Here is a 24,619-nt window from a genome sequence, read left to right on the forward strand (position 1 = left end):
AACAGCGTGCGGGGTATCGGGAGCGTCGTGAAGCCGGGCGAGGAGGAACGTGCAGCCCTTCACGGTGTAAACCACGATGCTCGAGCCGACGGGGTCACGACAGGGATCTGCGCTTTTAACGGAAGGCACACACGTCATCGTGCCTTCCTACACAACCGCCCATCCTTGTCGCTAGCACCCGCCGATAAACGAGACATTTCCAAAAGCAACCCCGAGCAGATGCCCAAGGCATGTCTCGCCGACTGCCCTCTGCCCATTCTCACGACCCTCAGTGTCATGGCGATTGGCAGCTCCCCTTTCCGCTAGGCGCTTAGTCTTCCAAGTCACTCGCTCGCTCTGACCAACACCCTTCGTCGTCGTCGCCGCCTCACATCACCCTTGGGTTCACCTGCCCCTGTCAGGTGCGACCAGCGTCGACATGGAAAAGTTCAAGAATAAATTCCTGAACCCCCACCGTCGCTCGCGGCGAGAGGATGACATGGAGAAACTGAGGGAGCCCAAGGTCTCGCCCATCGCGACAGGCGGGTTCAAGCACTGGGCCGTGGCTTTGTAAGTCTTGTTCGTCTCCCGAGTGACAAGTACTTACATCAGCAGCATAGTCTGCAACTTCAATGTTGATATCGGGTAGGTTATCCGAATGCCATGTCTTCGGAGAGTGATGTATTGAGTTTGTAGCCCAGAAATCGAGATTCTATACCCTCCAGATGTGCCCTTTACGACGGCCGACTTGAGTGCTATATGCTTCAACAGGTACATCCGTCCGCCAGTTCCGGGTGGTATCATCTAAGTCGCATCTAGTTTCCCTGAACAACAGAACACAGAGACAGCCGAAGACCTCTGTTACGACTTCGCCATCACCAACAACTCGCCCGACATCAAACTGACTTCGCCAAATGCCCCTCATGGCAGCCCAGACACCCTCTACGGCTCGTGTATCTTCCGCCAAGAGTTTGACGATACGATGAAGAGGAGTTTCAATCAAAGAACACTGGTCATGATTTCCCACCACAATTTCACTTCCTTCCATCATCGCATCTTACAGAAGATGACAGAGTCCGGACCCCTCAGCGACCCCACGACTCTAGAAGCTGCGTTCTCACAGATGAACACATGGGCGCCCCCAGCACTCGGACGCCACGATCTCCCCTTCATGGGCAGCATGTTGACCCTGGACATCGCACCACATCGCGCCTTCCCACTTCAAGGACTTCCAGGACCCACGCCACTAATCTCTGACATACCCAACTCCATCTACGCTTACGAGCCTGTCGGCTCCTGGGACAACATCATGCACTACATGCCCTGCATCACAGACCTCTACGTCTTGTATGAGAAGCTCATCCTCTGCGAAAGCGTCATCGTCATCGCGAAGTCACCCCAATTGGCTAGCGAAGCCGTCTCCTCCCTCGTCGACCTCATCTGCCCCGTCCCCTATGCCGGCGTAGTAAAGCCCTACATGACCATGCAAGCAAACTTCAAAAGCATCGGCATCGACGGCGGCACCCCAACCTCCTTCATCATCGGCGTCACAAACCCCTTCTTACTCAAACGCATCGTCGCAGCCGCAGAAGCCAGCCACAAAGCGCGGCCACACATTTTATACCTACAAAACTTCGACGGTCCCGTCCCAACCCGCCGCCATCACTCCCTCCACCACAAATCCAGTCGTAACGCCCTCCTCGACCTCCCCGGCGGTGGCATCGAAGTCCACACGCCCTCCAAACGCTTCCTAAAATCAGACCCTGCAGTCGTATCGCAAATCGAATCCCTCCTCAAACTCGGCGACCAAACCCGCGAGCTAGGCCCTATAATTCGGCGTCACTTCGCGGATCTCACCGCCCAGTTTATCTCGCCCATCAACCGCTACCTTGCTACTTCAAACGTCGTTACGCCCGGTGGCGCAAACCGGTACGCCAGTTTCCACGTCCCGGACCTTATGAGCAGTGTGAGCAAGTACGGGACGAGTGTCAAGTTTCGCGGGTCGAACCCGCTGCAGAGACATAGGGCAAGGGATGGGTTGTATGAGAGTTTTTGTAAGAGTGCGAGTTTTTATACTTGGTTGGAGATGAAGATTAGTTTGGAGAATGAGGCTAGTGCGGGGATGCTTAATGGGCCTGTTGCTTCGTCTGCTGGTGGGGGGTGAGATGGCGATGAATGGGATGAGTGGCGGTGTGTTACGGGTAGTCGGTTGGAGGTGGAGGGTGTAATTTGCAAGATACCACGAGTTATAGAGACTACAGAATATCTGGATAATATGAACGCATATTGAAAAGATGCCGAGCACATGAGATCTCCGCCCCTCTTGAGCTATACACAATACTTTGTTTCGTCGCTCCGATCCCGAAAAACATGACATCAAAGGGCCCGGTCAAAGCGTCGTTTCTGCTGGCCTATTTAACCAGCGCATGAAGTTGGAGGATGTTCGCGAAAGGTATGTTATTGCAATATCTACAAGCAAGAAAGGAGTAGCGCACCATATATTTACATGCTATCTCCCCCAAAAAGCTGGGAAGCAGCGATAACCCAATATGTACGAGAAAGAAGCCATAAACCCAAAGTAGTATCAAAGGAGTGTAAGAATCGAACGCGAAAAGCGGAGAAGACCGGTCCACTACCAGCAAAAACCTCGCAAATAGAATCCCATCAACGTCCAGCCTAGTCCAGCCTAAACGACGAAGTCCCCTCAACAAGCGGAGGCCAACGCTTCTTAAGCCCAGAATCATCCTGAGGCCAAACATCCGTCGTCCCAGCCTTATACGCAGCCCAATTAGCGCAATTCTGCTTCCACTCAGAGCCCGCAGCCGGGAGGTTGATTTCGGATTTGCGCTCGAGGAATTGGATGCCGAGGCCCATGCCGACGTGGAAGGCGATGTGGCAGTGCATGAGCCACTGGGGAGGAGGAGTTAGTGTTTGTTATTTCAGTGGCGATATTGGGGGATGGTTGGGATGGTTGGGATGGTTGGGATAAGAGTGTTTACTTACAGCACCGGGGTTATCAGTCGGGTACGCGAGAACGAGCCACCCACTCCCTCTGAGCTGAACAACGTCGCGACGCGGTGGGTTGGTGAAGCGCAGCGAGCTGAAGTGCGTTGCCATGCTGAATTGGCCGTCACCGCCGCCGAGGACATAGCTGTCATGGCCGTGAAGATGGATAGGGTGGGCGATGGGTGGTGCGCCTACAGCTTGCTGGATGACCCAGTAAGTCCAAGTGGATGCTGAGGTCGATGGTACCTGCACAACGTTGTATGACTGCGGGATGCTGTTGTTGTTCTCTGCGACATATTGGACGGTCGGCTTTCCGGGGTCGATGATGATGGAAGTGCCGTTGATGGTCCAGAGGACTGTGTTGCCGTTTGCTGCTACTGGGCCGAAAGCGACGGGGAGGTTCTTGGCTTGGGCGGCGAATGTGGTGCTGGGCACGTTCTTTGCGACTTTTGGGGTGGTGATCGGATCAGCACAGATCGTGAAGGGGTTGGCTGGGGCAGTTGTGGTGGGATCGGCCACTGTCTGGCCTTGGTACGTGAAGATGGCGCGTCCTGGGAGAATGGAGCGTGACTGGCAAAGGCCGTTAGCGTCGGCACGGAACCAGTAGTTTCCAGCTGTCTGGTTGGCAGTGATGATCACGTCGTAGCGTTGGCCGATACCAAGTTGAAGGTGGGTGGTGTTGTATGGGACGACGGGAACGAAGTCGTTTGCGATGACTTGGAACGGATGGCCGTCGAGGTTAACAGTCATGCTGGTATCGACTGCGGTGTTCACAAGTCGCAGACGATAGCGCTTACCCGCTTGCATCGTCACTCGATTGTAAGCACCACCTCCGGCTGCGTTCTTAGAAGTGCCGTTGATCAGGATGTTGTCAGGTACCGGGGGACCCAATCCAGCTTGCCCATTCTGGAATGCTATGGAGGCTGCTTGAAACGCGGTCTTGTAAAACCAGTCTGTGATTGGCATAACTCCAAGGTCCTCGTCATAGTTCGCGGTAGCAGGACCGTTGACAATGAACGTTCCGACAACTCCATCTCCGTACTGATGCGAGAAATGCGAGTGGTACCATGTCGTACCGTATTCAGTTGCTTGGAACTCGTATGTCTTGAGGTCACCTGGTGCTACCGCACATTCGGTAACCCCGTTGACACCATCCTGGATGTTCTTGTTGAGCATGCGGAAGCCGTGCCAATGGATGGAAGTGCCATTGGATTGAAGCATGTTGCGAACAGTGATTCTGATAGTATCACCCCAGTTGGCAACGATGGTGGGGCCTGGAGTCCTTCCGTTGATCAACATGCAAACCCTTGAGCCAGCACCGTCAGGGTTGCAAGTCGTATTCTCGATGCGTAGATTGTAGGAGCGAACCACACCGGTATTAGGCCATGAGGTGTACATGTCCGTAGAAGAGTTGAATCCACTGGTCCAGCAATTCCTCGTAGTGGGACCATTGACACACGCCGATGACTGACGTTCCTCGAGGCCATCTCGTTTTGGCGTAAAAGGCGCGAGCTCAGTGGTCTCAGACGGAATCGCTATCGCGGTAGTTACTGGAACGAGAAGGCCCAAGAGAGCCGTCCCGAGGATGGCAAAAGACTTCATCTCAGCTTAATACGATGGAAGTAACGAGTGTTGAGTGATAAAGATCGACAGAAAAGAAGACAACAGTGCGAAGCGAGGACGCTGCCGAAGATGCTGCTGTAGAGCAATGGAGCAGAGCGTTTGAAGTCTTATATCTGATTTCATGACAGATGGTTTTCATGCTTCAGCACAGATGATCAATAGTCCTTCTGCTCACTCGACTGCGTCCGCAAACGCCCTGGCGGAATACGGGCCCACCCTTTCTCCATGTCCACGAATGAAGACAATGATAGTATGACTTTGAGCTGCGAAGCACGGAAATTTGACATTCGGATGTCGTATTGTTTGGAACGCCTCGCTCGAATGTGAATGTGGGCAAACGGTGATGGAGATGGATGACCTCGTAGTCATACACGAACACAGTCAGCATGGGTATTGATCGCTCACTCCTGACTAGAGCACACCGTATTTGCATCAGGCGGCGGGAAGGATGCGGCAACCCAGTGCTCTAACTGTCGACTGGACAGCAGAGGATTTCGAGGAGCTACGCTTAGATCACGCGTCGTGGCTTGCGCAAAGTCCGCAGCCAATCCGCTCCCCTTGTCTGTACTTTGTAGCTTACTCAGCCGTGAGCCACCATCGCATTGTAGTAGGAACTTTGCAAAGGGCTGAAGTGGCGCGAAACTAACGACTTGTGAACGCTCATGCTAGGAAGCCTGTCGTCCAAATCGTATGTACGACTAGGTTTCCAAATGTTAGTGTTGCTCAGACAGGTAGCAGCTTCTGGCGCCACGAACAGTTCAATGTGCATACAATCAAGTCTGTGTGTTGTGGTAAATTGATCGGTATCAGAATGACTGCGTTCGCGAGCGGACTAAAGCGGTCGACCCTCGGGGATGCGACCGGAACGTAAGGAGAAGACTGCATCGTCACGAGGAGATACCGATGGTCTGTTTACTATCATCTGATACTATTGAGGTAGGTTTTGATGTGTGAGCTTGCTTATCTCCGATGTCTTCCTCGCTCGCATGGCTTATTCGGAGATAGACCGTGAGTAGGCGCGCCACAACTGATGCATCTGAACACCCGCGGATAAGCCTCCTCTTCCATGGACATACCAAGGGCCTGGAGTGGTGTTTTCGGATATCTTGTCGCGTGATAGACAGTCTGGATGCCGCCAGGAAGCGAAGTCCGGCAGCGGGCAATCCACCGGACATTATGCGCGCTCCGATCAGCACGCTGTCTCCTGACAAGGTAAGAACCTAAACATTTACATCTTCTCTTGTTTTCGTAAAGCATACTAGCCGTAATGTAGTTGTACTGGGGAATTCGGGTCCGACGTTATTAATGTTGCACACGGAGCGAACCAGAAAGGGCTTCAAAGCTAAGTGCCACGTGCGCAGTCATGCACGTTCTCACACTGGTTTTGATGTTTTCTTGCGAATGTCTACGGAGGTTGGGCTTGCGAGCGATTGTCGAACTGAGTCGTGGTGAATAAGTCGGTGAGCCTAGCGGACTCCGGCATCACCGGTAGTCTTGCGTCGATAATGTGGCAAGCTTAGGGGTCATGAAACCTCTGTAGGTTCGAGGGCGTATCTGTGTCCCTGCTTCGCTAAAGACTGTGGGGTCCATGGCCGTCATCTGGCGTGAACTCTGGTCCCGGCAACTCGTAACCATCGAACGAGAAGCCAGGTGCTACCGTCGTGCCTACCAGCGTCCAGTTGCCTAAACTGGTCGCCCGCTGCCACTGGCCTTCTGCGATAATGACTTGCGGAGCCTGGTCCCTGAAGATGTCGCTACCTAGAATCTGTTCTTGAGTCGCAGTGCCGTTGTTCCACGATAGCTCCAGCTTCAGAGGGGCGCCAGCGTAAAAGTGCCATATCTCGACAGCATCGGTAACGCGATGCCAGTAAGATGGACCAGATTGGCCTTCGAGTAGGTAGTAGATGGCGGTTGAGTATGAGCGATTGCCGATGGTACCGGTATCTTGAAAGGTTTGTCGAAAGTAGCCCTTCTCTAGGTTTGGCTCGAGTTGGAGCTTGGCGATGACGTCTTTCGCTTCGGCACATTCGCGATAAGCGGCAGTCAACCCTACTAGCGATGCGGCCAAGTAAATGGCGAGTTTATGCATATCTGTAGCTTTCTGGCAGTCGTGTCGCACGGTTGGAGTATGGCCTGCAAAGTATGTTTTGCTGAAGGAACCAGCGAATGCTGAAGCTTATTAGTGATGCCTCCGTAGCTTCCGAGCTTGCGGATGCGATCATCACAGATCTCGTCACGTCATCTGAACTCGACCACCACATTAGCTCCACGGCATCACAGTACCACAGCAAGAGCGCAATGAAGAGAACGAGGAAAACACATCCCAGGTTGTCTCCATTGCGCGTCCGGAATGACACCGAAATGCCTAAACGCGACAAACCCCTTGCACACGCCCTTATCGCACGCCGCATGTTGTACACCACGATCGCGACATCTCATTCGATCTGATCTGCGCACTACTGTACAATGAAGAAACTGGATCTGCCGTTTATCGCCGAAATCTTTCACTGTGGAGATCCGATGGCGGGGCGTCGCACTGCAGTAGTCAAGTAGACTGAAAGGTTAAGTATTTCCTCCTTGTACACCGTGGGATCCCGCCACATTCGCAACACTACGCCTCTTGCTAGTTCCCGTATATTCTCCGTTCTCTTTTCCTGTTTTCCATCGCCTTGAGTCTGCGACGCCATGTTTTCACGTTTCGCGCTGCCCTGTTGGCTGGCAGTCTTGTCGTTCGCGACTTCAGTCGCGTCGAGTGTAACACCAGAGACCAAGAATTTGTTTGTGGATGCTGATCTTTTTGAAGCCATCGAGTAAGTGTCCTGTACCACGTAAAGCCTGGACGTATAGCTGACAGTGCAACAGTGATACCGCAGCCCTACTCCTCGCGTGCACTTTGCCGAATACAAACCTCCTCGCCGTGAACATCAACGTCAATTCGACATACTCTGCCTACGCAGCATCAGCCATCGTGAATCACTACGGCTATCCTTCCGTCCCGATTGGGCTGCCCAGACCCTACACGAACATCACATCCCCCGAACCATTCGGCGGAGAATATGCGAGCAAAGTCGCTGCTGGATGGTCCGGCGGCTCGGTGCCTAATGGGCAAGTCAATAAGACATGGGATCCAGTAGAGCTCTATCGGAAGACGCTCGCAGAAGCGAAGAACAACAGTGTGACTGTCGTGTCGATTGGTTTCATGGGATCGTTGTCTGGCCTTCTCAATACGACCAGTGATAAATATTCCGTGTTGAATGGATATGAGCTTGTCAAGACAAAGGTCAAGGAACTGGTCGTTATGGGTGGGGGTTACTCGCAAGAGCCAGCCATCGATGCGGAGTACAATTTCGCGATTCAGAACGCACCACACGTCATCAACACATGGCCCGATTGTGTTCCGATGACCTTCCTTGGCGCAGAGGTGGGCGTCGAAGTCCTGTCGGGCGCACGGTTTACTGTGTGCGGACCCCCGAACGACCCAGTTAAATCGGGTTGGGAGTACTGGGGGTCCTACAACACCTCCGAATACTCATGGGACTTTTTGACCATGGTGTATGCAGGTAGGGGCCTAGGCAGCTGGTTCGAGTACGGAAACGAAAATGGGTACAACTTTCTCTTCCCAAATGGCACGAACGTCTGGGTGGAGGACGAACGCAGGACCAGCCAGCACTACTTGAAACTCAAGGCCTCGAACGAGACGGTTTCCAAGGAAATGGATAATCTACTGCTGCGCGGCGCGTGGACCCACGCCCAAGTGGACTGAAGCCTCATACTATCGAAAGAAGTGGTCTACTAAGCTCAGGCTTACCAGGCTTTTCAGCGGTTTGCACGGCTCGCCAATGTCCATCCAAGACCACCTCTTCTTCACTCTCCAGGCTTCCAGGATTCAAGTGTAACAACCGTATTTTCCTACGAGCCAGCAATGAATAGTATCCTTTCCATCACCCACCGAGACTTTCTCTACGCTACTTTCTCAGGCTCATTATTTTTGATCATGCAGAGCGCTGACAGCCTTGAGTCGAGGCCGGAACTGGGTGCCGATAGTCGATAAGACGGGATGCCATTTCTGGTAAAGATGCGCCCTGCCAAGTGCGGATTCCGCTTGACGCCAAGCTCGTCATGTGGCGTCGTAATCGTTCACCACAACGCTGTTCCCTCAAGCTTTACCGACAAAATCCCCATTGGTCGGAACGCTCAACAATGTTCAGGCGAGCTACGACGAGACTTCACGTGCTTTCTTGGCTACCCAGAACGCCTTGCCGCGCTCCACTGCCAAGTATAGATTTAGCTTCCGCCGAGAAACCAACAAGCGCGTGTGCCCACAATGACATCGTCCCAGACATGTCTTCTTGGATAATCTTGGGTAAACATACAACTCCATGTCTGGGCGCGGCCGCCCCGTGTCTGATCTCGATGTATAGTTACATACGCCAACCAGTGTAACGGAGAAGGATGGTGTGGAGAAAACATGGGGATTGTCACCCTGGTGCAGGATTTGACCCACTCTTTGATGGAGAAAATGTGGGTGTGAACTGTGCCCCGGATACCCTATATAATGAGACCTGTCATGGTTCCCAGGCATCTGGTCGTGTGTCTTTCTACTCCTCCACTTTGCGATCAGCATCTCCACTCCCCCCAGGAGATCCCATCTAGACGCGATACTTGAGATCAGTCGTCACCATGTCTCGTCGAAAGCCAGACATCGAGGCTACCGAGCCCAACTTCTCATCATCGGGCAGTGACAAGTCCGACTTTGGTGCCGGGCAGCATCATGAACATGCCGGCGCTGCTCCACAGCGAAAGGCTTCGGTCGCCGCGAAGCTCAGGAACCCCTTGGCCGGTTATAGCGAGGAACATGTCCTGGCCGATGTCGACGCATGGTGTGTTGAGAAGGGCCTACAGGAGTACCAGGACGAGTTCCGCAAGGGCGCCCTCATTGCTCGTGTAGGTCAACGAGACGATGGTTTTGAATACGTCAATCAACTGTCCACCGAAGAGAAAGACTGGCTGCGACACGAGGTTACCCATAGGTGGTCTCAACCTAAAATGCTGTATTTCTTGGTTGTGCTCTGCGCTGGATCTGCCATTGTGCAAGGAATGGACCAGACGGCTGTCAACGGTGCTCAGGTCAGTCGCTTTGCCGTTCCCATCTCATCACGTCCCGCTACTAACATCTTGTTCAGGGATTCTACTTCAGAGAATTCGGAATCACAGAGGACCAGGTGTGGCTTCGCGGTCTGCTTAACGGGGCTCCTTACCTTTGCTCTTGTCTCATCGGATGCTGGTCCAATGCACCCTTGAACAAGTTCTTTGGCCGCCGTGGAACCATCTTTATCTCTTGCATCATCTCTTTCATCACCGGTATCTGGATGGCGGCCGCTGAGAGCTGTGAGTAAAGATTCGCCAATAGACGTATGAACTGAGAGCTGACGATTACCATAGGGCCAAACCTCCTTGTCGCGCGCTTCATGCTCGGATTTGCTGTCGGCGCAAAGTCCTCGACTACGCCTGTCTACGCTGCCGAATCTGCACCAAAGACCATCCGTGGCGCCCTCACCATGATGTGGCAAATGTGGACCGCTTTCGGAATTATGCTGGGTTTCATCGTCTCCGTCGCATTTCAGGATGTTACAATCATTGGCGGCCCGAACTCGCCATGGAGGTGGATGCTGGCCTCCACCAGTATTCCCCCGATGATTGTCTGCGTCCAAGTATATTTTTGCCCAGAATCGCCGCGCTGGTAAGTTTTCGACTCGCAGTTCATTGGCCTTGCCTCGAGCTAATCTGAACCAAAGGTACATGGAGAAAGGCAAATACGACAAGGCGTTCAACTCACTTTGTCGACTACGCGCGCACAAGATCCAAGCTGCACGCGACATGTACTACGCGTACAAGCTTCTTGAGATTGAAAACGCAGAACGCGAAGGCCGAAACCCGTTCAAAGAATTCTTCATCGTCCGCCGCAACCGTCGCGCCGCACAGAGCGCCTTCTTCGTCATGTTCATGCAGCAATTCTGCGGAGTCAACGTACGCACTCCAGATCCCTTGGTTTCACTTGCTATCTCAGTCGCTAACAGTAGTCTTAGGTCATCGCATACTACAGTACATCCATCTTCGAATCAGCCGGTTTTTCCGAGACCAACGCCTTGCTCGTATCCATGGGCACGGGCGTAACGAACTTCCTCTTCGCGATCCCAGCCATCTACACCATCGATACATTCGGCCGCAGGAACCTTTTGCTTACGACCTTCCCTCTTATGGGTCTGTGTCTTCTCTGGTGCGGATTATCCTTCTACCTACCCGAGAATCCAGATGGCACGCCATCCCCGCAACGTCTTGGATCCATCGCCGCCGCAATCTACGTCTTCATGGCCGTCTACTCCCCCGGTGAAGGCCCCGTGCCCTTTACATACTCTGCAGAAGCTTTTCCACTCCACCTCCGCGACGTCGGCATGTCCTTCGCCACGGCTACCTGCTGGGGCTTCAACTTCATCCTCTCCCTTACGTGGCCGGCTCTTGAGGCCGCTTTCACACCAACGGGTGCGTTCTGTTGGTACGCAGCTTGGAACTTCTTCGGCTTCTTCTACGCTTACTTCCTCTTGCCTGAGACTAAGGCGCTCACGCTGGAAGAACTGGATACGGTCTTTGATGTTGGTAATCGCCAGTTCGCGGCTTATTACACGAAGAAGTTGCCGTGGTACCTCAAGAAGCGTGTTTTGCGTCAGGATGTCGCGCCCATGGAGCCGCTGTTTGAACTTCACGAGCAGGGTGGGCATGCGGATTATGTTGATGAGCCGCTTGGTGGTGGGGGTGGTGCTGCTGGTGTAGAGGATAAGAAGATTGTGGAGAAGGATCATGTGATGAGGACGTGAGTGGTATCTTAATGTGAGCCTGGCAAGGTGTCGTGTGCCTTGCCTTTGCGCATCGCCGTCGTCGTGCGGTAGTGTGGTTTTGAGTTGAGTTTTGATGAGTTTGCTTTTGCGCTTATCCGCGACTTCGTAATACCCGTGTTGACGATAGTGTCAACAAGAAGAATGAGATATCCTTGTTTGCTTCGACTACGTAAGCGTTTCTTCATTGGAATGACTGAGCTCGCACTTGTCAATGCATTGAAACTTGTGCGTCATTTGAGTCTGCCTATATTTATTCGCTAGCTGACTAGAACCAAATGCGTTCAAAAGGCCTACAGAAGAGAGAATCCCGCAATGCTGACTATGTGTTAAGATACCTCGCGATCCTACCCTAGCAAGATGGGGTTTTTCTTTGCCAAATATCTCAATGGTTTCAGAATTGCTGAGTCGTTAAATTTGCTAAACACAGACCTACTCATAAAATATTCCCTCAACCGCGACATTCTACTCCGCTCTCGCCGCCGCAATCTTCAAAATCTCCTCGACACTCTTTCTCGCATTCTTCGGATCCTTCGCCACGCTCTGCCATATCTCACCATGCTTAGGTTCAGCCATCGCAGCCTTGCTCAACGCCTCCTCCTTCTTCTCCTCTGTGCCGTGTTGTTCCAGGAACTTGTAGTACCAGACCCAAGCATCGCCGTAGTCGCTGTCAAGAGTGACGGCTTTGACGAACCACGTTGCGGCCTTGTCGAGACGGCGCTCGCCCCAGAAGATGCGTGCGACGACTACGAAGAGGAGGGGGTCTTTTTCGACCTTCTTGATGGCTTCGAGGGCGCGCGGCTTACGCTGGGTGCGGCCTTCGAGGTGCATGATCTTTTCGGCCCATAAGAGGCCTGAGTTGGGGCATTGTTGGAGGGCGCCGGCCATTAGCTGTTGGGCGGCGTTTGTGTTGTTCGCGCGACGCTCGAGACGGACTTGCTCTAGAAGGATCTCGGCGCTCTTTGGGTTTTGTTGTCGGCCACGGTCTAGTGTTGATCTGGCCTTGACGACTGCACCTTGCTTTACTTGTAACCGGGACAGGAGGATGTACAAGACGGGGGCCTTTGGTGCGGCACGAGTGCCAATGTTGAATGCCTCGTGAGCTTCCGGTAACTTCGATAGCTGCTCATAGACTTGCCCCTTTATGGCATGTAACTTCCAGCTGCCCGGCCAGTTCTGCAGGCCTTGGTTGCAGATGTCGATTGCTGTCTCATAGTTTTCCAGCTGTCGTTCGAGGACGGCTGATTTCATGTAGATGCGGTCCGTAGCAGCTGATTCACGAGCAATCTGCAAGAAGCTACGTGCTTGCTCGTAGTTACCAGCGTCGACCTCGAAGTCAACAGCGCGAGTGTACAGCATTTCGTTGCCTGGTAGAGCTTCGAAACTTCTGCCCAAAACTTGGCGGGCACCTTCAGGGTTCCCTGACTGCCACATCTCTCGAGCATATTGCAGCCACAGTGACTCCGAGTTGGGGCAGGCATTAACTGCACGCTCTAGGACACTGAGGAGGGTATCTGTTGTACCATGATGCTTTTCGAGATCGGTGGACGCGTGCCAAACCGTCGTACTGTATGGGAAGATAGCGACAGCAAACCCGAGGATGGCTCTGGCCGTCTCCGGTTTGTTCCTGTTTAGAACACTCCTGGCATCTTCGAGCCAGACATCTCGACGCTCATCGTCTTCGTCAAGACCCCAGCCGACAGTGGCTTTGATAATCGCAGCAGCTGTGCCAGTGTTCCCTTGCTCCTCGCATATCTCAGCTTGAGAGAGCCATTCTTCACGCTTGATCATAGCATTCTCCTTGATCAGAGATTTGACAGCTCGGGTCATGATCATGTCCAGCATGTCCACTTTGCCTAGCTCTTCTTGTAGCCTGCAAGCATGGATCCAGATTGCCCAACTGGTAGGGATGGCTTTGCGAGCCTTGTTGAGAATCTGCTGCGCATCTTCCGGTTCAGAGACCCTGGCATATGAAATCCATAGTTCCTCAGAAAGAGGCACGGTATCTGTAGCTTTGGCGAAGAGTAAGCGGACCGCATCCAGCTCTTCCGTGTCGTTAATGAGGGTCTTCCAGAGCTCGACGCTCTGGGGGTTGTGGTCCAGAGCTTGACGGGTGACCTTTTTCCTAGACGCTGGTGTTTGCTCCAGATCGATTGCAGCTTGCCATAACTTCACAGCCTTGGGATTTTGCTTGATACCATTGGCAGCGATGATCTTGGCGTTATGGAGATTGTCCTTGTTCAGCCTGATAGCTTCCTCCCACACGACTATCGATTTGGGACAAAGTTCGCACCCGCGAGCAATGACCTTCTTGGCTGTGTGAACCTTCCCAGCCACTTCTTCGAGTCGTGCCAGCGCAACGTATCCTGGCCCATTGTGTACGTTTGTCTTGACAGCCGATTCTAGCAGTACGCGCGCGCGGTTGATGTCCTCAACTGGAACTTCCTCGCCCATAGCTTCCTTTTTGTTGAGCGCCGTCATGTATCCCTTGGGGTCCACAGACGTCGAGGTTCCAGAGGTCGTTGTGGTTTGTGTGCCAGGGGCGCTTGCTGCTGTGTCGAGCCGTACAGTCAAGGCAGACAGTTGGGCAGCTCCGATACTTGCGAGATTCGTCGTCATGCCGTCAGCGTCCGACGATATCGTGGTATCAAGCTCGCCGCTCTTCGATGCCGCGGCCAGCACACTGTCCGGAACAGCGTACGACCTCGAATTCGCCAGTCGAGCTTCGCGTGCGCGCTTCGCTTTACCCGTCATGTCTCCGACCTCGGGCAGGGCTGCCCATTCCTCTTCGGAGACGCCACCGAGGGCTCGTTTCAGATCGGCAAACTGGAGCTGGATCTTGGGGTTGTTTCGTTCGTATTCGTCTCGTTCTTGTTGCTCGCGAGCTTCCCTAGGGCGGACATCGGTATCTGTTCGTGAAAAAACACACGATGAATATTTCGAAAATAACGATAGAGGGGAGGGGAAGGGGCATGGGGTAAATGAAACTAGGGGTACTAACCTTCTGGCTCTGCGTCGCTTGTCCATCTTCTCGTCAACCTCCTGATATATGCGGTCGGCCTCGTCATCGTCCTTGTCGTAGTTCATGCCGCTCGAGAAGAGACCGACTTCATTGTCGGGATCTTGAAACCGGTCCTCCTCTTCATCCCTCTCTTCCTCCTTCTTTTCAGTGACACCATACGCCGAGGGAGCTGCCTGACCTAAGGATGCCGCACGCTTTGCTAGCATCTCCTTCATCTGCTCCTCCGAGGGACCCTCCCGCGCGGGACCGAGATCGCTCCGCGTTGTGAAGCCAGTGGCTCCTCTTCCGAGACCAGCCACATAGTTCTCGGGCGCGGGCATCGACAGGAAGTCGCGTCGACTCATCTTGGCGGTGGTTCTGGGGGTGTTGACCAGGAGTGGTAGTTGCAGGCTCTGGCTGAAGCGCGGCGCAAGTTGCGCAAGGTTTACGACGTCGGACGCAGCAGCGGCTGAACGGAAACTATGGCGGTATTACAGGGAGAGAATCGGTGGTCGCGAGTGAGTGCTTCCCTGGTGAAATCAGCAGTAAAATGTGTGGCAGTGGTGCCGAGGCGGCGTGATTGAATGGTTGGTCGCGACTTGGATAATAATTTGAGCTAGGCAATCGCGTGTCACGTGCGCGAAGCTCAGCCAACGCTAACCCAAAAGGTGAGTTTGCGACGAGCACACACAGTAAGACACATGCACAATGGCTATGAGTAAGCCTTGCTACAGCTAGCGGTGTACCCAGACCATCGGTTGGAGACAGAATGAAAGAACTATCTGTATTCTGACTACAAACTGCTGCACGAAATAGTACCTAGGTATTCCAGCAACCACACGCGTATCTATTCGTTACCACGTGATACACCATGCTCATCAACTCGTCTATCATCAGCAATTACGATGCCGTCTTCTTCTGTGCGGGCGCCTTTCCGTTTGAAGCTTGAAGGGCATAGCGGGGTGACATTGGCGGTAATGGTGGAACCGGCTCCTCTGGTGTATCGCCTCTCAGGTTCCTTCCGCTACAACAGGTCAGCATACGTCTGCACCAATCTTGTTATGGCTCATCTTACCTCTTCGTTTTCCTCAATTTCCCTCCAAACCACTTCTTGAAACTCCGACTGGAAGAAGGGCGTTCTTGTTCCTTGTTGCGGGTTGAATCCGACTGTGCCATGCTGCTCCTGTGACTTGATACATGGCTGGCCTCTGGGGTTATGTCGTCGTCCTCCTCTTCCAACGGTGGAGCCCATCTCTCGACATCGCCATTGACAACTACGAACCAGCCCAACTTCTCTCCTGGCGCCACTTTGTCCCGGAGGTCTGCAATGGCCGCCCACTGGTCATCTCCCAGCCCCGCTCCCCTCATTTCCTCCACATCTGCTCCGAGTCTGATCTCATGCACAACATCGCACACATATGCGTATGGTTGGTCCTTTACGGTAACATCATCGGGATCGTATTGTTCGATGAAGCGTAAATCAGGTAGCGCAGCCATCTCTTGGGGCCATTGGCTCTTGAAGTTCTCCATCAAACAGGCCGTGGTGGCAGGCGCCATTAGCCATTCTGGGGCAGCATCGTCGAGATTCTGCAGAATGACATGGATTCGAATTTGGGCGCGGGGCCACCGAAAGCCGTGAACGAGCCAGGTTGGCATGGTGAAGGTGCAGTGCTTTTGGTGTAAAGCCTCCGTTTCGGAAGAAGAGTGCCGTAGGATGAAGTCGAGCCAAAAAGCAACAATCAAAGATTAGTTAGGATGTACCGAACGAGGATGCAAGCATTGGTGTGGATGATGGCGTCTTCAGCAAGCTTTTAGTTGCAAGTAGTACATGGTCTTACACGTCCTGTTATGTAGGCAGGGATCGCGTATTGGGAGCTCATGCAGAGGTCTAGACGACGCGCCCAGAGAGGTTGGGAGAACCTTCCGCGAATGGGCGCACGCTAGGAAGAAGCAACGACACAATTGCTGCAAGCGTTGGCTCAGGAGAACGAGACCAGATCGACAACGTGAATGCGATAAATCTGGGAAAAAGCCCCAGTTACCTGTTTGGTCTATGCCAATAGCAGTGTGGGGGAGCTGGGATGAAGGCAGGCACCATGGTTTGCGCTTGCCTCCCCGCTTGACGCTAATGCAAGGCAGCTCCCGTTCGCGTCGACGGGTACCGCGATGTTTCCGCGCCCGACCTCGCTGCCCACAGTTAAGAAGCCTGCGAGTCCGACCATGTGCGGCACACTTCACTCTCTGATCTTGTGTCCCTGAGGTCTATCACCATGCCTCTGTAAGTATCGCGTCACCTCACTTTTCACATCACAGTCGCTTACAATCTCACAGGCATCTGCTAGGCAAGAAGTCATGGAACGTCTACAACTCGGACAACATCGCGCGGGTCAAGGCCGACGAGGCCGCCGCTGCTGCCCGCGAAGCCGCTGATGACCAGCGCAAGCAAGAACTCGATGCTGAGCGACGCGCCGCCATCCTTCGAGGCCGGACGCCCCCACCATTGCCAGCAGAAGAACCCACAAAGGCGCCGTCATCAAGGCGCTCAGGCAACACGGATGATCGCGGTCATGACAGAAAGAGGAGGAGGCTTGCGGGTGAGGACGATACCGATGCAGATATACGCATGGCCAAGTCCATCACGGCTCGGCCTGAGGATGAGGCAAAAGACCCGAAAGTGCTGAAGCTACGGAGCACCGCATCCGATGCCCCGTTGGAGGACCACACCGGCCACATTGACTTGTTCCCGGTGGACATGAAAGAGGCCATCAAGCGTGGGAGGAATGCAGACGCAGAGAAGGAGAAGCGCAGGAAAGAAAAGGCCATCGAAGACCAATTCACAATGCGCTTCTCCAATGCCGCAGGAAGAGGAGGCATCGATCGACCCTGGTATGCTGCCGTACAAAAGCCTGCACCCACCACTGGAGACAAACGGGACTTAGCACTGTATGAAGGTTTCGCGAATAAAGACGTCTGTGGCAACGAAGATCCGCGGCGCAAAGAACGGGAGCAGGCGCGCATATCGACGAACGACCCTTTCGCCTTCATGCAGAAAGCACAGACACAGCTGAAGAAGTCGAAGCAGGATAGGAAGCAATGGGCTGCAGAACGAGACCGTGAGCTAATGGAGCTACGGTCAGCCCAAGAGCGGGAGGAGAGGAGGAGTCGGCATCTTAAAAGGAAGAGGCGGGAAGTGGACGAAGACGAGCATCAGAAGCCCAAGAAGGAGGCCTGCTCATCCGCGCGCCAGAAGCATCGCCATAGGAGCCCGAGTCGTAGCCGTGACAGGCACGAGCATAGGTCTTCGCATCGCAGCGACAAGCGACGAGCTCATAGTAAGAGTAGGGAACGCGATGGAGACCGCCATAGACATCGTGATCGACGGAACGAGGAGCTTCAGAAGGCTTTTATCTAGTAGCGAGCCGATGCACTACACATGAGTGTAGGTCATTACGGGCAACCCGTTCGGTGTACTATTACCATTCATTAGGCTCATTATACTACGGTCATGAGAGTATCGTCAAAAATGAGCTCGGCCTTCAATCAATTGAATTTCCACCCTAATTGAACATCTTGCACTTCATCGCTACCAAACTTGGGCTTTGCATCATCCCTTCCTAATTCGAAAACTCGCTGACCATTTCGAGAAGCAAGCCTGCGCGACTGTACCGCTGCTTGACAACCCCGAAGAGACTGTGCTGAATGAGAAGAGCAAGTGCGCAGTGCCGCTAGATCTTGCTGACTCCAGCTATCATTGTACCGGTGTTGATCAACGTACAGCAGTGGTGTTAAGATCGCATGAGTCGGGTTCTGGATCCTCGTATGAACTGCTTGCTGGTGACTGCAGAGAATTCAGGCTGACAGAGAATCTTGCATTCGTGAGACTGGTCGCCAGACGTTCAGTGAGCTGAGTCGCATTGACTGTGTCAGGTGGTAGTTACAATCGGGCACAGAATAAATCAATTGATAGCGTCTTACCCGCTAGCTTGCAAGACGTGCGTTCATTCGCATTCTGTCATACTACAAATCCGCTACAAAAAAGCTATGCGGCACAGCTCGCATGCCTTCCTCGGACCACTGTGCCGTCTGATCCGGAGGGGCGACTATCTACCAGAACACACGACACATCTCCCACGCATCTACAACACATCTACACGCGTTTGAAGATGAACGACACCTCAACAACAAACAGTGTAACCTTCCAAGTCCTCTATCGCATTCCCTTCCGCTACCTCTACATACCCGGCCTATACATCCTGCTGCTCGGTTTCTTCACTTTCGGCCACGCATTGCACACGGTGTTCACACACCAGGACCCAGGCTGATACTACAAGTTCTTGATCTGGCTCGTCCTCGTGTTTGGGTACTTCGTATCTCATGCCGGCGCCCATCTCTGTGTGGTCTGGCTTACCTTCAGGGACCTGCAGTTCCCGGATATGAGAGTCATGGCCGATTCTGCAAAGCGCACAAACAGGGTTCTCGGAAGCATCGCTGAGCTGATTCCCTGGCGCTACGCGTATATACCTGGTCTGTTTCTCGTCGTTCTCGGCATCCTCGTTCTTACGCGATCACTGCGCCTGCATTGGGCGCATGTTGGTCCCGCGCACTGGGATACGATGCTACATATTCACTTTCGCACGGTGCAGGGAGTGGCTCTCGAATTGGCGGGTTTTATTGTTTGTATGGGGTCGTATGTCTTCAAGGGTGTGGAACTGGAGGAGGCTGAAGAGACGCAGCGAAAGGGCACAGATATCAGCAATGGGGACGCTTTTGAACGGAAGGTGAACGTTTCAAGCAAGAATGACGGTACGCGTTGAACGGTGGATGGTGGATTTATGGCATGTAGGGGTTTCCTGGATGGTATGGAGAAGAGTCGGTTGGAAGAAGTACATGCAGGTAGCTCCAACTGCGCAGTATGGTTGACGTAGCTTAAATTTGGGTCGACAGCTTCGAAACTATTGCTCGTACGTTGGAGGTCAATGTTGCTACACACTACAGGTCAGGGATCGGTGTCAGTGAACCACAGCGGCAAATGGTCAGTTCAGCTGGTGGGGTGTTACACTGCGCTCGGTGCATGTCAAGTGCGGGCGAGATCGCCTGAGGCTACTACAGCATTGGATGAGCATCTTTCAGCGGAAGTGCTCAGTAGGTACCTAAGTTTAGCTGCTCATGCGGTGATACCTAAAGTGTATGTAGATCGCAAGCGACCTATCTTGATGTTGAGTCGTGCTAGCGGTGGCCTGCTGTTCGACGGCCTTGAACGCATCGTATTCTTTCGTCATCTTAGTGTCCTCCGCTGTGTCACTCGGCATGAGAAACTCTCGGGAAACCTATACGGTCTGAACAGGTGGATGTGAGGTGTCTGTCAGGGAAAGCCAGTAACCCATCTCAGTGTTCAGTGACAGTTCCATGGTCCAACTTCGGGAGGCAGCATACCTAGGTAGCCTGCACAGGGTCAACGGCCCAAGGCCCCCCATACCAACGCCTCATGGTCTAACATCGTGATTGCGGGGGTCGCAAAGGGATATTATCATCCAGCATGTCGGCGACTATGTAATAGTACAGATCGGGGAAACCGCATACTTGTATGCGACCCAATCGGAAAGAGCGCCGCGGGAATTGCGGGAGCGGGGGCGTTCCACCCAGCCACCAGGTAGCCAGCTTTCACGATAAGCATTTTGCGCGTTACCAGGTTTTCATACCGAAATGGCGCGCTTCTTGACTCGTAGACGGATGTTGCGAGCGGGTTGTAAGTTGCTAGGCTTGATCACCTAGGCAGGGAACGCGAGCAGTCGAATTTACCTCCAGAGGCCAAAGAGATCTAGGTTCCCACCGCGGTCCTCCATCAACGGCATGATGCTGGAGATCATGCGACTACGGGGAGCTCCTTCGCACGCGATAAACGTGGTGGACAGTCCCAAAAGCATGTCACACAGCTCGTTTGCGTCCTTCGACTTGTGGCGGCTAAGATGACCCGCATGTGTTTCAGGTGAGTTAGCGTCAGGTACCAGCCTAGACAGCGGGCTTTTAAGGTGCACCGGACCGTGGAACGGAGATTTCACGCATATCCACACGCTCGCGGTCCCGAGTCCGATTGGCGAGGCCGCATCTCGATATATCTGTACGAGATGGCGCGAGAGATGAGTGCAACCGGCTGCAAGCATGCCTAGGTAGATGCATGTGTTTTGACTATACTCTTTCGTAATTGTCGAGTGGACCTGTCACATTATAGAACTTGGTGCGCTCTATTCTTCGTTGCTTGTACAGTTGTATACGTCTGATATGACGACGACTCGACTCTCACAAATGAAAATGTATCATGTATTGCCAGGTACATCACCCGACAGACGAAATGCCCCGGATGGTTCTCGAAAAGGGGACACTGATTTTAGTAGTCGCTGCAAGTATATACATTACCCACAAGCCGATCGCTGACGCACTGATCTACTAATAACGTGGTTAGATGGCAATCATGCAAAAGCCCGTAAACTTGAAATCGGTGCAAAGAGGAGGCCTGATCGTCTATCACGGTAGATTGATTGGCGACTCGAAGGTTACTTTCGCGTACTGGGCACGATGGCGTGCGCTAATGAAATGGCGTTGGTAGCACGCTGTCTAACGGCGGAGTCAAATCCGGTGTCAGTCACGACGTGTCGAGCAAGGTTGAGCCACACACCCGAACCCGCAAGCGTTCTGAAAACAAGGTCAGCACCACCTTGCACCGGGATACTTAGTCTTCACTGTCTCTTCAGCCCGGGGTTTGTCTTGGAACCTCGACACTCCTGTGTACATGCCATGCGCGTGGCTCTGAGTTCGTGACACATACCAAACATTCTGGCACTACGAGTCCAAACATACCCATATCACGAACCTTGATCCCGGCATAATTATGGCTTCTGGAACCGCGCTCACGCCAGCCATCATCGCAACATGGCCAACACCCAACTATGTTGACCCAGTCTCGCAAAGAGGAAGTGTCGAAGCTGCAATATACGCGACAACCATTCCAATGGTACTTTTTGTCGCTGGCAGAATCTACGTTCGCGCGAATCAGAAGTCAGGTGTAGGAGCCGATGACTGGATCATGGTTGGCGCAGCGGTATGTTCGCCCTATGCACTCATGTTATGTATCTAACATGTGTAGGTCTTCGCCTTAGCGATTTCTGTCTGCTTATTAGTTACAACCACCAACTCTCTTGGGCGTCATCTCTATGATGTGAACCCGATGACGTTTGTGAGCTCTGCAAAGGTATGCAATTACCAGTGGTTTCACATGCATACTAATGGCTTCTAGTACAACGTTACGAGTGTCACAATGTACAATGCTTCCATGACACTCACAAAGCTTTCCGTCTGTATGACGTACCTGAAGCTTTTCCCCTCGAGAACGAACAAATTGTTCTGTTGGACGATGATTGGGTACCAGCTTCTGTGGGGTGTCATCTCGTCGGCACTCTACATTCTACAATGCGTGTAGGTCATGAACCCTGGGGCAGATGTTTGATCCTGACTAAAATCTTCTATTCCAGTCCGATCCAGTCACTCTGGGATTTTACGATTATCGACAAAGTATGTTTGGACTCGCATCAATTACTCACCGCGAGCGGCATCTGCAATGTAGTGTCGGACTTTGTGGTGTTCCTTTGGCCAGTCGCGCCACTGTGGCAGGTCAAGTTGCCGCTATCACAACGCGTGCATCTGGTCGCGGTTTTTTCTTTCGGCGTCCTGACATGCGTCGGTGGCATCTTGAAGGTCGTTTGGTCGCAGGATTACTTCAAGACATGGGATACGACATGTGAGCAGTACCGTTCCACAATAGAGTGTCATCGTGCTAACATAGCCTTCTCGCAGGGGTTGCGTCTCGCGTCACTATGGCATTGTGCATCGAGTTCAACGTTGGTATCATGAGCGGCTGTTTACCTTGTCTCCGTCCGTTCCTAGCAATGATGGCTCCTGGAATCTTTGCTGGACCATCGGCGGCACACAGCGGCAACGCAGCGAGTTCTGGCGGAGCATCCTGGCGCAAGTCTCCCTTTCGGTTTGGAAACTCCAAACTATTCAAGCTAGGCGCGGGCAAGCCGTCGGATCGTGGTGAAGATTACGAGTTCACGGATGCGGAACATGCGGGAGGTGCCCGCGCTTGGGCTGCAGGCGGAAAAGAGGTGCCACAGGCTAGCATCGGCACCGTGTCTGGGTCTGGTATCTCAGTGAACAGAGATGAGAAGCTGCGCGATGGTTATGATTCGCCGGGTGTTGTCACCAATGATGCGACTAGTGAGGAGTGGATCATGAAGGAGGACTCTTCTAGGTAGCTCAACAAGGCGTAGTATATATCAATCATTAAGTATGGTCTTGAGAGGCCATGCCGAAAGCCAACACGAGGGTATATGGCGACACATTCGATGACTGGGAAGGTCGGCGAAAAGTGAAGCAGAGCACTTTCGCTCAAAGTCCTAGAGCTGTCAATAGCCTTCGAAGTCATGACATGAGCAATGCTTCCGAGTGCCATTTCAGACAACGCATCGACGTCGAATGAGTCTCGAAACCTTGTACTTTCAGTCTCTGTGACAGAAGCGCAGTGCTCGTGTCGATGTATGCGTGCGGCCAGCCACCAGAACTATGTATATCCAGGGAACTCGCAACCTTGACATGACCGAGCTTCATGCCTACGATTGCGTACCGCTGCGATGAGCTGATGCCATAGGCGCTCGTGCATGTGCTGTATGCGCGCCTCGCCGCGACTAGCTTCGCTTCCAGCCTCATCCCAAGGCGCAGGGTACTGAGCGCACCTCAAAGCAAGTTGTGGTGTCGGCTCTGGAGCGTCGCTCTCGCAGAAACCTATCCGGTGGACTTGATCATGTCGACCAAGTACCAATGTAATGTGTCTCCGCCCTAGCTGTGATGCAGGCAGTCGCTTGGCGATAAACGGGATTGTGACGCGCGATCGAGCGGTTTTACGGGCTTGTTCGAGAAGTGCTAAGTATACAATGGTAGATTGGCGATGCGGTACGATCGCAGCAAGACTTGCACGGGTGCTAATGTAGACGTGACTGCTGGGGAGCGTGAATGTCGACTGGCCGTGTAGCTCATTGGAAGCGGATTTCGGAGGGCATGTCTATCGCGTTGGTTCGGAGTGGACCACATAGATAGCGCAGTACGGTCAATATGTTGATGTCCGAACATGGTATATAGGTTTGGGAGGACTTCGTGGTTGATTTGGGCGGTAGTCGCTGTTGGAGCGGAAGCTCTGTCTTGGTTTAGAGACCACAGTAATCCCGAATTACCCCACTAGTGCGAGTCTGTCCTTTCCACCCACCAGCATCTGGTAGAGGTTGTGCATGCATCTGCTTCGATAGCATGTATCATACCGCAATCATTTCGACATGGGCTTGAGCACGCGAAAAGGGCTTTATCGTACAGAAGCTGTCCAGTCGATGCTTGTTGCGTGATGGTCATAGCGCTGAAGTCCAGCTTGATCCGCACTTGGCGCACGCAGTAATGCCAGCCCGAAGGAATGAAGACCCCTTCTACGCACGCTAGCCATCAGTGCTTCTTACGACCCTTCATCGAACGCCACCCTTTGCTCTTGCCAAAATACCGTCATCATGATCACTCGCGGCGGCCGCATAGTCAGCCGCATCGAACGCGCCAAAATCCACGTTCTTCACTTCAGGAAAAACGCTCTCATGGTATTCCAAGGCCTAGAATCATGTCCTCTACCACCGCTTTACAGTTTCACTATGTACTTCACCCACCCAGACGTCAACCAGGAAAACGTTCAGCCTGTCCAGCTCTTCAAAGCTATCCGAGAAGGCTGCTCGCCCGATCATTGCCCCTTCCGTTTGGAGTTGGTGTTTTTGCATGTTCCAAATGCAGAAGTCGCTAACGAGGCTTGCATTGCTCATTATCGCGAGGAGAAGCGCAGCCGAGGCGACTATACGCGTCAAATCGAAGCAATTGAGTCCTCAACCACGACCAGCCGTGAGACTAGCGCAGATAATCTACCTGGCCTAGTACCCAGTTACATCGACAATCCTGCCCTCGACTATTACCATGGTCTTATCTTCAGCTACCATGGGCCTGACTGGACCAAAGATGAACAGCGTGTCTGTTCTATCTGCTT

General features: G+C 53.1%; 9 protein-coding genes across 9 annotated transcripts; 5 read left to right on the forward strand and 4 right to left on the reverse strand.

Moving 5' to 3' along the window:
* Positions 1-418: 418 nt before the first annotated feature.
* Positions 419-2,143, forward strand: J4E83_010816 (uncharacterized protein; the record flags this gene model as incomplete). The annotated part of the gene is made up of 4 exons (XM_049337695.1): positions 419-549; positions 595-624; positions 676-750; positions 799-2,143. 4 exons carry the CDS (start codon positions 419-421, stop codon positions 2,141-2,143), a joined length of 1,581 nt encoding a protein of 526 aa, XP_049183231.1.
* A 512-nt stretch (positions 2,144-2,655) lies between these two features.
* On the reverse strand, positions 2,656-4,587 carry J4E83_010817 (uncharacterized protein; the record flags this gene model as incomplete). Its single annotated transcript, XM_049337696.1, has 2 exons — positions 2,656-2,889; positions 2,983-4,587. The coding sequence occupies 2 exons, from the start codon at positions 4,585-4,587 to the stop codon at positions 2,656-2,658; spliced, it is 1,839 nt and encodes a 612-aa protein (XP_049183232.1).
* Positions 4,588-6,178: 1,591 nt separating this feature from the next.
* J4E83_010818 (uncharacterized protein) lies at positions 6,179-6,697 on the reverse strand (the record flags this gene model as incomplete). The annotated part of the gene is made up of 1 exon (XM_049337697.1): positions 6,179-6,697. One exon carries the CDS (start codon positions 6,695-6,697, stop codon positions 6,179-6,181), a length of 519 nt encoding a protein of 172 aa, XP_049183233.1.
* A 596-nt stretch (positions 6,698-7,293) lies between these two features.
* J4E83_010819 (uncharacterized protein) lies at positions 7,294-8,371 on the forward strand (the record flags this gene model as incomplete). Its single annotated transcript, XM_049337698.1, has 2 exons — positions 7,294-7,418; positions 7,471-8,371. 2 exons carry the CDS (start codon positions 7,294-7,296, stop codon positions 8,369-8,371), a joined length of 1,026 nt encoding a protein of 341 aa, XP_049183234.1.
* Positions 8,372-9,288: 917 nt separating this feature from the next.
* On the forward strand, positions 9,289-11,480 carry J4E83_010820 (uncharacterized protein; the record flags this gene model as incomplete). Its single annotated transcript, XM_049337699.1, has 5 exons — positions 9,289-9,735; positions 9,792-9,996; positions 10,051-10,348; positions 10,404-10,635; positions 10,695-11,480. The coding sequence occupies 5 exons, from the start codon at positions 9,289-9,291 to the stop codon at positions 11,478-11,480; spliced, it is 1,968 nt and encodes a 655-aa protein (XP_049183235.1).
* Positions 11,481-11,963: 483 nt separating this feature from the next.
* Positions 11,964-14,864, reverse strand: J4E83_010821 (uncharacterized protein; the record flags this gene model as incomplete). Its single annotated transcript, XM_049337700.1, has 2 exons — positions 11,964-14,388; positions 14,500-14,864. The coding sequence occupies 2 exons, from the start codon at positions 14,862-14,864 to the stop codon at positions 11,964-11,966; spliced, it is 2,790 nt and encodes a 929-aa protein (XP_049183236.1).
* A 535-nt stretch (positions 14,865-15,399) lies between these two features.
* J4E83_010822 (uncharacterized protein) lies at positions 15,400-16,155 on the reverse strand (the record flags this gene model as incomplete). Its single annotated transcript, XM_049337701.1, has 2 exons — positions 15,400-15,523; positions 15,575-16,155. The coding sequence occupies 2 exons, from the start codon at positions 16,153-16,155 to the stop codon at positions 15,400-15,402; spliced, it is 705 nt and encodes a 234-aa protein (XP_049183237.1).
* A 614-nt stretch (positions 16,156-16,769) lies between these two features.
* Positions 16,770-17,911, forward strand: J4E83_010823 (uncharacterized protein; the record flags this gene model as incomplete). The annotated part of the gene is made up of 2 exons (XM_049337702.1): positions 16,770-16,777; positions 16,831-17,911. The coding sequence occupies 2 exons, from the start codon at positions 16,770-16,772 to the stop codon at positions 17,909-17,911; spliced, it is 1,089 nt and encodes a 362-aa protein (XP_049183238.1).
* Positions 17,912-22,367: 4,456 nt separating this feature from the next.
* Positions 22,368-22,808, forward strand: J4E83_010824 (uncharacterized protein; the record flags this gene model as incomplete). The annotated part of the gene is made up of 1 exon (XM_049337703.1): positions 22,368-22,808. One exon carries the CDS (start codon positions 22,368-22,370, stop codon positions 22,806-22,808), a length of 441 nt encoding a protein of 146 aa, XP_049183239.1.
* Between the last annotated feature and the right edge of the window lie 1,811 nt (positions 22,809-24,619).

Source organism: Alternaria metachromatica (assembly GCF_023757995.1).
Source record: "Alternaria metachromatica strain BMP 0045 chromosome Unknown scaffold_52, whole genome shotgun sequence".
NCBI classification, from domain to species: Eukaryota; Fungi; Ascomycota; class Dothideomycetes; order Pleosporales; family Pleosporaceae; genus Alternaria; species Alternaria metachromatica.